The 13149-nt window shown below is 31.4% G+C and overlaps 1 protein-coding gene and 1 long non-coding RNA gene across 7 annotated transcripts; both read left to right on the top strand.

Annotated features, from left to right (window-relative positions):
* The first annotated feature begins 1598 nt into the window (after positions 1-1598).
* LOC127565174 (uncharacterized) lies at positions 1599-2339 on the top strand. Of its 6 annotated transcripts, none has more exons than XR_007954561.1 (2): positions 1599-1608; positions 1718-2339. It is a non-coding gene; the product is annotated as an uncharacterized LOC127565174 (long non-coding RNA). The 6 variants fall into 6 exon arrangements; XR_007954560.1 differs by having other exon boundaries at positions 1605-1614; XR_007954559.1 differs by lacking the exon at positions 1599-1608 and adding an exon at positions 1611-1620.
* Positions 2340-4120: 1781 nt separating this feature from the next.
* On the top strand, positions 4121-6680 carry LOC127565169 (potassium voltage-gated channel protein Shaker-like). Its single transcript, XM_052002504.1, has 3 exons — positions 4121-4433; positions 4664-4981; positions 6069-6680. The coding sequence occupies exons 1-2, from the start codon at positions 4199-4201 to the stop codon at positions 4972-4974; spliced, it is 546 nt and encodes a 181-aa protein (XP_051858464.1). The 5' UTR covers positions 4121-4198; the 3' UTR covers positions 4975-4981; positions 6069-6680.
* The last annotated feature ends 6469 nt before the right edge of the window (positions 6681-13149 follow it).

Here is a 13149-nt window from a genome sequence, read left to right as displayed (position 1 = left end):
ACGCATAATAACATATTGTGACTACAATTAAAAGGCAAAAAACGCATAAAACACTTTGACACACAACAAGAAACAAACCAAAAACAAAAAAAAAAAAAATAATAAATAAAAAAAAAAAATGGAGAAAAAAACGTAAAATGAAACCAAGAGAAATGTTGTTAAGATTAAAAATGAAATGTTTTATAATCGTTATTCAATAAAAATAAAAATACATTAAAAAAACAAAGAACACAACTAATATCAAATAATAATCTAGTAAAGCAAAGCATAAGCCCAAAACCCGATACAATGATCATTGCAATTTGTTATCTAGTTATTCGTTAAGTATATTCAATATATATTTTTCTTTATATATTATCAAAATAGTTAAGTAATTTCAAGTAGCGTATTATCCTAGTGCCTTAGACTATATTTAAAAGTAGCTTTTCTTCCATTTTAAACATTTTTTACCCCATTTTGAACGCATGTCAAAACATTTACTTAGTTCGGATTTGGACTGGGAATCGTAATCGTAATTGGCTTTCCAAATGGTTTAGTTGGTATTCCTAAGCTTTTAAGGTTGATCTAATATATTAAGTTGTACATAAGAACAAAAGTAATTTTGTAGCAATGACAACAACTCAGCATCAGCATCAGCATCAGCATTAATCATGCCTTAGCAACGACACAAATTGCCAATTGGATTGTCCTTCCATCATCCATGTAAACTACTATTACTTACTCATATGTATATCATAGTCTAGTGCAGTTCAGTCGCATCATTTAGTGTTCGATTGAACATCAAAGACATCTTTTTAAACGTCCCTTTTAAAAAGCCCTTTAAAAATAATCATCGATGCGACGTTTGCTGCAATCACTGAGCATTGAGATCAGAGGCGTGCTCTCTCTCACTCTCTCTCTGTCTTCCCCCTTCATAAACGGTGAGTGTGCCCAGTTGATCTGGTTGTGTAACAAAAAAACAAAACAATGTGACCAGTCATGTGTATAATGCCTGATATCGTCGTTGTCGTTATCGTTATCGTATCGTAATCGTAATCGTAATCGTATCCTTTAATTGTCTTTGGTTCTTATCATACATTGTGCACTGTGGAAACGCGCACCAAAACTTTGATTTTGTTTTTAATATACCATACACATATGCATATGTAACATACATATGACTATGTGTGATCGATCATATTGTTTGTGCGCTTCTCGGTCAAGCAGTGTTTTTTTTTTATTTATGTTTAACCTACCCATAATATTTCTACTATATACATACTAATCTATGTATGTACATATGTATGTATACATATATGAAGCTCTATAATCTAATATTCTATATACTTATCGAACTGTACAGATATATGAATATATATATGTTTATTCTTTATGCTTTCGACATTTTGATATTTTGTTTTGATGCGTTTTTGGTCTATTGTACGGTTTTGTCTTTCTTTTTTGGTTTTCAATACTCTTTTCGGTTCTGTTGTGGTAACTGTAAGAATCGCTTCAGCGCTGCCTGCTGCACCCGCCGACAACAAAATATATATATATCCTGCTACAGCTACTACATCAACAGTAACCGTAACAGTAACAGTGACAGTACAAGTAACAGTAACAGTAACAGTAACAGTAACAGTAACAGTAACAGTAACAGTAACAGTAACAGTAACCGTAACAGTAACAGTAACCGTAACCGTAACAGTAAAAGTAAACGTAACAGTAGATGCTACAGTAAACAGTAACAGTAACAAGGCCAAAGCTACCCAGCAACAGCAGCCGCAGCAAATCTCCAAAACGAATGCAAACGAATGAAACGAAAGAATGTACAACAACACCAGCAAAAAAATATATAATACGAGTATTAACAATACTATGAAAATAGAAAAGCGCCTGCTCTGGCTACGGCTACAGCTATGGCTGAGGCTTTCGACGGCTCCTGCTTCTGCTCCTAAGTCCCGTTTCCCTGTGCTTCCCGATTCCGGTGCATGTGCGTTAAGTTGCTATAATCGAATATAACTTGAATCGAGCAATCGATCAATCTGAATCACAATAAATAAACGAGCAAATCAATGCAAAATGCAATTAAACAAGGCAATCAAAACCAGAAATAAAAAAACATACAATAAGAAAAAAACAAAGAAGTCGATAAGATAAACTGATTAAAAAACAACAAACAAAAACAAAAACAAAAACCAACGCTCGCTCGCTCGCTCGAACGCCCGCCCGCCCGCTCGCTAAAGCAAAGACAACCACCACAAACAAAACAAACAACACTTGGCGCACGCTTAGCACATTTGCATCCACACACACACACACACATACACCTTCCACACACACACACACACACGAAGAAACAAAGAAACACACACACACACTAAGATTAATTACTCGTACTTGATCACGTAATAACACACAGAATTTCTTGGCTTTGTTTTATGATATCGTTTTTGCGCTTACTTTTACCAAATACTCGAATGAGCATTATTCAACTACTAATACTACTTGCCTACTACTTCAAATCGCTTAACTATACTTATATTTATATATATAGTTATATAAACTTATTAACAAAAGCAGCAGCTACAATTACAACTATCAATTACAATTACAATTACAATCACCGAAAAAAAAAATACACCATACCCGATACTCACCAAAAATCTCACAGTTTTCTTCTTAACTTGACACAACGAACAGTGCTGTGCGCTGTTAAAGGCAACAGCGCAACACTGTTAATGGCAACAGCGCAGCACTGTTAATGTTAAGAGCTCGATCTTAACTTTAACAGAGCACCTGTTAATTTGGCACATTACAAGCACCTCAAATTTTGTTGAAAGCACACAAACACACAAACGAATTTACCAAAGACTCAATTCAAACAGACAGTCAATCAATCAGTCAGTCAGTCACACACACACACACACATACAAGCGAACATACACAGAGATATAACATACACATACACACCGTATCTATCTCTGTCTATCTATCTGTATCATGCCAGTTACTAACTCTCTTTTCTTCAACGTACGTCGCTCTCTGCCGAAGACACACTGGAGTGCGTGCTTGATTGATCAGTACTGTTTTGATTTGAAGATGACAATGTTGATGATGATGATGATGATGATGATGATGTGCGAGTAGTACTGATTAATCGGCAGCAAGAAAAAGAAAACTGATCAGATCTGATCCGATCCGATCGGATCTGGTTTGGTACCGTTTCGGTTCGGTTCGATTTGCTTTGGTTTTTCTATATATGTTCATTTTTATGTCAAGTTTAACAGCGACGACGCCAAACGCCGGCACATTTTGTTTATTCCATTTTGGCAATACGCTTTCGGTTTTTTGTTAGCCAACTCTATATACAACATATATATAGCCAACTTTTCTGTTCTATGTTCAAAGCGGTTCAGACGCAAGCGCAATTTAATAACAACAGCAATTTGCTTTCGATGTGTACATACCAAATATATACCAATATCAATATATCAATACCAAATATACCAAATATCAATATATCTCACAAACACACACACACACACATACACTGTGTCACAATCACACACACACACCAACACTTATTAATATTAATATACTTGGAGTTAACAACACGACAACAACAACAACAACAAAAATAATACATTCTTTTGGGTTTGCTTTCTTCTGTGTTCCGTGTACTAATTTCTTACAACTTGTATCGTTTCTAACAGTTTGATTTTGTGTTTGACATCCGACTACGCATCAGCGTATATCGGATATTGATATATATATATATATATATATATATATATATATATATATCGATGACTGTGTTATTATCAATTAACTCATTTCATTTTCTTTACCTTCTTTTTTTTCTTATATACTTATAAATATATATAAATACTACCTTATTTACACACTGCGTTCGTTCTTCTTCTACGTTCTTCTTCATACCAAATCGACAACAACAACAAAAAATAAAAATAAAAAAACTATAAAAAAATAATATTAAACTAAATATATATATTTTTTTAACAATGAATACAAAAAAATATATATCTTTATACCAAATTGAATCGAAAACAAATTTGCATATTTAAAAAAAAAAAAAACTAAATATTTTAAATATACAAAAAAAAACTAAATTAAAAAAACAAAAAAATTTCCAAAAAAAAAATATAAAAAAAAAATTGAAAAAAAAATCGAATACTCGAATATTGCCATATGAAAAATGCAAATAAAAAATGCAAAACCAAAAATCAAAATGATAAATAGGCCCGTCGGCTTCTGGGGCAAAATTGTCGGCTCTTTGTGCGTGATCGCTGGTGTGCTGACAATCGCACTGCCGGTACCGGTTATCGTCAGTAATTTCAATTACTTCTATCACCGCGAAACGGATCAGGAGGAGATGCAGAGCCAAAATTTCAACCACGTTACAAGTTGTTCATATTTACCTGGTGCACTAGGTACATATATATAACTACATTAAAAAAAAAACTCGTTTGCCAAATGCCACGCCCATTCGATCATACCATGTCAAAGCAATGCTAATCGATTCCTTTTCTATATCATCCCCTTTCCCCAACAACAACAACAACAAAAAAAAAAAAACGAAAACCGTAATTTTCTCCACAAACACAAAAAAAAAAAAAAAAAAAAAAAAAAAAAAAAAAATACCGAACCCAAACATATTTAGGTCAACATTTGAAAAAATCCTCACTCTCCGAGTCGTCATCGGACATTATGGATTTGGATGATGGCATTGATGCAACCACACCAGGTCTGACTGATCATACGGGCCGCCACATGGTGCCATTTCTGAGAACACAGCAATCGTTTGAGAAGCAACAGCTGCAGCTCCAGCTGCAGCAGCAACAGCAGGAGCAACAGCTGCAGGGACAGCAGCAGCCAGGACATCTGCAGGGCCAGAACGGCTTGAGGAGCACAAACAGCTTACAGTTAAGGCACAACAACGCAATGGCCGTCAGTATTGAAACCGACGTCTGACTACTAGGTTAGTAAACGGTCTCACTTTACGACTTGCATTTCATTTCATACCCACTGCCCATAGGGTTCGAGGGTATTATAACTTAGTGCCTCCTATAGAGGAAGTCATCTCCGACCCCATAAAGTATATATAATTGATCAGCGTCAACACCCGACACATGTTCGTCTTTCTGTCTGTCCGTCTGTCCATATGAAACACTAGTTCTCAGCGACTACAAGATGTTGAGCTGTAATATTGTCTTTGTGATTCCCTTATATTTGATTATGATCAGATACAAATTGTAGATGCCATTTAAGAAAAGGCTGCTGAAGTCCGGGTTTTGTTCCTTTGGTTCACAATCAGGTATATTGTGTACTCTATGGTGTATAATGAGAGTGTAATAGTATATCGATATACCACATAAAGCCAATGGTATATGTTAGTATTTCTCTATTTTCTTTTTTTTTTTTTTTGATAAACTAACATAGTATATTGTGTAGTATGATATGTTCTGAGTGTATCAATATATCGATACATCAAATATATTTTCTATTTAGTTTTGACAATCTAGTATATTTTTGTACTCTATAGTATATTTTGAGTGTAATAGTATATCGATATACCAAATATAGCCGACGGTATATCTGAGTATTTTTCATTAGTTATTGATAATCTAGTATATTGTGTAGTCTATGATATGTTCTGAGTGTATCAATATATCGATATACCAAATATAGCTCACGTTATTATTTTCGTTCTTTTTTTACAATATATTATATTGTAATGTTCTATTTATTTTTGACAATCTAGTATATTGTGTACTCTATGGTATATTTTGAGTGTATTTGTATATCGATATACGAAATATAACCAACGGTGTATTTACAATAGTATTTTTCGTTAATTTTTGACACTCCAGTCTATTGTGTATTCTTTGGTATATTTTGAGTGTAATAGTATATCGATAGCCTACTGTATATGTTAGTATATTCTGTATATTAAAATTGTATATGAAAAATACCGAAAATATCGAAATGGGTATCGGGTATCTCAGAGTCGAGCACACTCGACTGTAGCTTTCGTACTTGTTACTCATTTTCCAATTTATTCGCAGTCAAACAAATGGAAAACGGACGAAACTTGCGCAGTGAAATGTTACGTTGGATGCCAGAAACGTCATCAAAAGCAGTCTAATCTAGAATTTTATTAATAAATAAATATTAAAGTAATAATAACTAGTAAGCAGCGTAGTTGTAAATTAAACAGCAAATGTAAAACAAACCTACACACACACACACACACATACAGACACAACACATACAACACACATATATACACACACACAGACAAACAGCCAGCTCAGCAGGCTTGATAAAATAGCTAAAAGTCAAGCTAGCGATAGTTTTTTTTTTAATATTCAAATTCGGCAGCCACAATTTACACAGCTGCTCAAGGAACACACACGTACACAGACATACACTCACACTTACACAAGGATAAACAAAAGATGAAGAAAATGATAACTCAACTTGATACCTATGTTCAAATTTAGCAATTAACTACTAACAATCGTTATAGTCACACACAAAACACACAAAAAAAGAAAACAAAAGCAAAAAAAAAAAAAAAAAAACAAAACAAAAAAAGAAAAAACCATCATAAAAATTAAAAGAAAAAAAAAAACAAAACAAAAAAAGAGAATTATCTTAGTAGTCTAATCTAATTGGAGTTTCTTCCTTTCTTTAGAAGCTAGCTACAAAAACAAAAAAAACAAAAACGAAAACAGAGAACAAGAAAGCAACAATACATACAAACATACAATATCTTCTAATTTTATTTTCAACTTTAAATTATGCTCTATTATTAAATATTAGTCAAATATTAGTAAAATCAAAAAAACAAAAAAGCAAAAAAAAAGATACAAAATAAATGAAAGATCAACAACAACAAGAACTAAGGCAAGGCAAAAGCAACTAAAAATATAAATGAGGGATAATAAATAACAAAGAATGAAAAGCGATTGTGATTGACAACGAACTCATCCTTACTGATCCAAAAATAAAATGTCCATATTTCGGTTTTTTAATCTTTGAAACTTATTGAAAATTGGCAGATTTTTGCATAGTGAAGTATTTATTTACAATTTGTAGCGCTGCCAGCGATACGTTGCAGAAAGTGCGCACAAAGAAGAATTGAGGAAAAACAAAAAGAGAGCAAAAAAGTTTACGCTCTTGAGAGCGTAAATCGTTTCGTAGTGAATTGAAATAGAGAAGAAAACAACTTAAACGTCCGTCGCAATGAGAGAGGTATCACTGTACTCATAGAGTACATATAATTATGTATAAAATATGTAACTAGAATTTAAGTAGCGCCCCAATTGGCTGATAAATCTAGAAGAAAAAAACTATGCTTAAGATTTTGTGCCGTGGGGATGGGAGCGTTGTTAATTCATAGTCGTTGTCACACACACACACACACACACACACACACACACACACACACACACACACAACATTTATACATACACACACACAGACACATACACAAATAGACACTCACACATGAAAATGCTAAAACATCAAACTGCCGTTAAGTTTAAAATAATGAGTAAAAGAAAGGATTATATATACAAGTAAAAACTTAAAGAAGAATATATATATAACATATATATATATATATATATATATATTTGAATATATGTATATGATATTGTGTTGATGTGTGTGTATATACATATATTTATTGAGATGAATATATGCATGTACATATATGGATATATAGTATATCTATATGAAATAAATATACATAACAAAACTAAACTGCTATTTTGTAAATAAATAAGTCGGAGCTGAAGCTGAACATATATAGACATAAACATAAAACGAACCCCAAAGAAACGTTTACAAGAACAACAACAACAACAACAAACAACAACAAAAAGCTGCTAACGATACAAAAACAATAATTAAACTTAGCAAATTGCTATACAACAAATAAAATGAAAATGCTATAAACGAACCACAACAACAACAACTACTCATAAATGGCCGTTAATCTTCCAGAAAAAGGCCTAACCCCAAAGAGAAAAAACAAAAACAGAAAAGGAAACGAAACACTGCTGCTTATAGCAAAAAAAAAAAAAAGAAAATTAAAAAGAAAAACAAAAACAAAAACCATAAATGTATGCCATAAACTATCCACGTTAAGGTCGAAATCAAATTTCTTAGAAGTTGCTTCAGTTTTTCGGTAGTTTGTATCTCTGCATACTATAAATATGCATTATATAGGTAAATGTACATATGTGTTTCTTTTATGTCTCACACACTTAAGAACCTGTTAACTGTTTTATCATTTTCAACTTATGTGTACTTTGTCTTTGTCTTCCTTTTAATCGTATCAAATGCATCTTTATACATCGTTTATTTGAACGTTCAATCTAGCGACTTCAACTTTTGTCCAAAATGCTCGAATCAAATTTTGGAAGGAAACCGAACAACTTGTAGGGCACCTTTTATGATTATTATTACACTGTAACACACACACACACACACATATTTCTCGAAAGAAAGAGAGAGACACAAATGACATTCGTATGCTTCCATATCTAGTGAGGACTATTAACTGAGAGGGACTGTTAAATTGCTGTTTCTTGTTTCATTTCCAATATTCCAATTACGCGCGCGCTTTGCTTAACATGAACATAACCTCAATTACTTTGGACCACGGTAAACACACATCTTACGAACAAACCAAAACGAAAAATAACTAAGCTGAAACATACGCGTACACATACATTGAGATAATACACATATACAAATATACATATATATATATATATATATATATATATATATATATATATATATATATATTTAGAGGAGTATATCTATGTATGTAATTATGATATGATATATATGTAGATATGCATCTAGTATGTATCTAGTATGTTTCCGATAAAATATGCGACTGAATAAAAAGTTTTTAATTGATTTGCTGCTTGTTGTAATTAAGAAGAATTTAAACAAAATACAAAACACACAAACAAAATAATATTTATACCCGACAAATACTGTAAATATGTAAAAACAAAAAAACCAAAAACAAAAAAAAAAAAAACGAAAAAGAGTAAAATAAATCAAATCAATTTACAGCTTTGAATACCGTCCACACGCACACAGTAAACGATTAAAGCAAATACATAGATGAGGATCTCTGACGATCAAAATAATGAGAAAAAATAACAAAAAGCAAAAAAAAAAACATTTTTAATTATTATGGATACAGCAACAACAAAATAAGGGATAACGAAATAGCGAACAAATGAAAAGGAGATGAACATTTTTAAGTATACTTGATTTGGCCTTAAGCATTAACAATGATAATGATGTCGCTGTCGATAATGATGACGATGACGATGACGATGACGATGACGATGTGCAAAATTTAGTTATAAACAAAAGTTGAAGTAATCGTTTGGGCGCCCATACGTGTATTTTTTGTATATTGGATATTAAACTTATATATAGTTTGTATGTACTACGTAAGTGCATATATATATACACATTATATATATACATATAGTATATATATTATACTATATATATATGAAATTATTATATATATTTTATATTTTGAAATATTTGATTTCTTGAGTTTTCGAGTTCTTTGGTTCGGTTCCTGAGATGAGGAGGTAAGAGTACAGTACAGCCAATTAATTAGACAAACAACAACATGAGAGCAATAAAATTGAAATATGAATTATGAGAGAAACATATATAAATGATACGTATAACAAGAATTATTATTATGAAAATATATATATTTACATATATATTTGAAAGCAAACACAAAACAAAGAGAAAAAAAAACAACAAAAAAAATATATATATTATTATTATAAATATCGTATTACAATATACATAACAAACAAAAATAAAAACATATCGTCTTCAAGTCATGCAAGAAAGTTTTTTTTTTGTTTTTTTACAAGTATTCTAATGCTAGACAAGGCTTACTAAGTAGTTACAAAAGACATAGAAAGCTAGATGAATGAAAGAGCGAAACGCGGTATATAGGAAGTAGGACATCAGTGTGAGAGTGAGACAGCACTATGGTAGCGTGTAACGGCAATTCAGAGAGAGACAGATAGCAAGAGCAAGCGAAAGAGAGCGAGAGAGAGATATATGGCGTGGTGTTTGTCTGGGCCAAGCTTTTGGCCAGGTCAGACTAAAAAGTGATATAAAACATACATATAAAAACAAAATAACTTGCCAAAATAATTAAGTTTAAACATAATACATAATAACAACAACACCAAAACCAAAACAAAAGAGAAATGAAAGAAACAACTATGCTCTCTCAAAAACTGAGAAAGCGTTTAGTCTATGCCTAAAATACAAAGAAGAAAAATGAAAAACGAAAAAAGAAAAAAGAAAAAACAAAAAAGAAAGAAAAAGTTCAGCCAGCAGCAGCAGCAAAAATCTAGTTTAATAGACATTTTAATATAGGCAATCTTATTATAATAATAATAATACTAAATACTAATACTAAATACTAAATGCTAATACTGATACTAATGCTAACACTAATACTAATACTAATGCTAATACTAATACCAACACTAATAATAATCATTATGGAATCTAATACTACAACCTTCAAGCTGAGCTTTGCTATCAAGAAACAATTTCCAAACCGAACTAAACAAAAACAACAACAACAACAACAATCGAAACCAAAAAGCAAACCACAACAAAACGAAACAAAATTAACAATGAAATTCTTATCAATAAATATTATCGCATAAATGAGAAATCTTACCAATAAAGTTGTCAATTTGCGTTGCCTATTTTCAAATTTGGTTTAGAAAATTCATTAATAAAGAAGACTGGAATAAAAGCAAAAAAACAACAACAAAAGAACATAAATATACTTATATAGACATACATACATATATTAATGAGAAAACAAGGTCAATACAAATACATATGCGTAGCGTTCGAAATGCGTTCGAATAATAAGCAAAACCAAAAAATAAATAAAACAGAAAAAAGCAGAAAAACAGAAAGAGGAATAATAACAATAACAAAATAACAACTTACTTATAATGCACACCTACACACATACACACACACACACACATATATATAGACACATGCTCATAGGTCCACACATTGTTTAAGTCGAAGCCAGTTTTAACCTTGATTTTGATAAATCAAATCAAACATCCAGAACAGCAGCTATAGAAATTAGTGAACGCAAGAATACGCTACAATTGGCAAGCACGGCATGCCGTTGGCTTAAATACCCTTGCTTAAAAGCTTAACTTACTTACAATACAGTCGGTCCGCAATGCGCTCAACTGCTTTACAGTTCGTTCCCTTCTCAGCGATGTCCTCGCCAAACAAGCAGCAAAAAATGTAGCATACTTTTTTGCAGCTATGCAAATTTGTTTATCTTCGTTTTTTCCTTCATCACAGATTCATGACAAATATTGCAGGGGTATAAATCAAAATTAAATCAATTATTATGAAAAAGCATAGTTATATTATTAACTAAATACTTGCAGAAATACACACACACACAAACACACACAAATACACACACTCAGATATACACTCAACACATAGAATAACAGAAAAGTATTAGTACATGTGCAATTTGAATTTGGTTTAAAGAAATTATTTGAATAGTTTTAAAACAGAAATCAACAGCAAATAGAAGACAAGAATATGAATGAAAGCTGCATGCAAACTAGCAGCGAAAGAACAAAAGAATTCATGTAAAATATGCGTACAACAATAAACAAAACAAAAAAAAGTCAAATGAAAAACAAAAACAAAGAACTACTTATTAAAATAATGCTAAATAAATATAAATAAATTAATATATATAAATATATATGTATGTATATATTATATATATAAAATATATATATATATAAATATGATAAAAGTAAATACGCCGCAGCAATTAAAGAAAAAGTTGTTAAGATTCTAAAAGTGAAATGTTTTATAAATAGTTAAACCAAAACAAAAAAGCAAAAACAAACAAAAAATTGACAAAAAAAAATTTAAAAAACAAAACAAAAAATTATTATGTATTAAATATGAGAAATGAAAAAAAAAAACAAAACAAAACACAACAGCTAAAATACAAGCATACACAGAACAAGAACAACAAAAGCAACAACATTAACACCAAAACAAACAGATGAGCAAGCACAAAAATTACCGTTTGACTTTCAAAATTAACTTCAATTAAAATTTAAACCAGCCGAAAATATATTCATAAGACCAATTGGATTCCAAAATTGCGCAGCTTCAATTGAGATTTTAGAATGATGCTAGATAAATTTAATACTCAATCATTTGAATGAAGATGGGCAGCAGTTTAACACCAGATCTATTTTACACACTCACACATACACACACACACATACACACACAGATACACACACAGACAGAGGCAGACACACGTTACTTTATGAACACAAAAGCAAATTAAATGACAAAAGTATATAAAAATAAATTATGCTAAAAAGAACAACTTATAAAATACAACTCAAATCGCAATCAAGTGTACTTCTTTTTGGGTGACTTTTCATCAATAAAAATTTAAGGAGGAGTCTTTATAAAGTGTGGTGGTAAGTATAAAATCATGGCTGATTTTTCAATCGGATGCTGCATAAATATGAACAGAAATGGCATAACTCCTGTAGAAAGAAGAACATGAAAAAGTCTGTGCAACAAAATGTTAGTTTCCTCGATCACATCTGAGCGCAGGACGCTAGGAAAAATATTCATTAGAGCAGAAATAATGAATGGTCTCCAATAGTTCGGATTATTTTTAAAAATACACCATTTATAACTAGTTTAATCCTGATCTTTTGGTGGACCTTGCCTTATTAACGGCGTAAAAGTAACAAGCAACAAACAAGGTAACGACTAAAATACCAAGCAAGCAGCAAGTAGAGTCACCAACTATAAATATACATCTTGTAAAAATCTTAAAGCCATTAACGTGCCAAATTATCTGCTGAAATACCAGGCGATCATAAATCAGGAGCAAGCCGAAAGACAGAAAGCTCACCACGTACTTAGTAGCGCCATCTATTATTTATATTCGTACTAACCAATAAAATAACGCAGTCTAAAAGTATGCTACAAAAATGATAAGATGCAAATTCATGTATT

The sequence above is a fragment of the Drosophila albomicans genome, chromosome X (assembly GCF_009650485.2).
Source record: "Drosophila albomicans strain 15112-1751.03 chromosome X, ASM965048v2, whole genome shotgun sequence".
Taxonomy (NCBI): Eukaryota; Metazoa; Arthropoda; class Insecta; order Diptera; family Drosophilidae; genus Drosophila; species Drosophila albomicans.
Note: the sequence above shows the minus strand (reverse complement) of the source record. Positions and strands in the feature narration are given on the sequence as shown.

What these genes read in the sequence shown, in the direction of transcription:
- LOC127565169 (XM_052002504.1), top strand. Translation starts at nt 4,199, where the DNA reads ATGCAAATAAAAAATGCAAAACCAAAAATCAAAATGATAAATAGGCCC. An exon ending in ATATTTACCTGGTGCACTAG is followed by an intron (nt 4,434 to 4,663) that starts GTACATATATAT and finishes AAACATATTTAG; the next exon opens with GTCAACATTTGAAAAAATCC.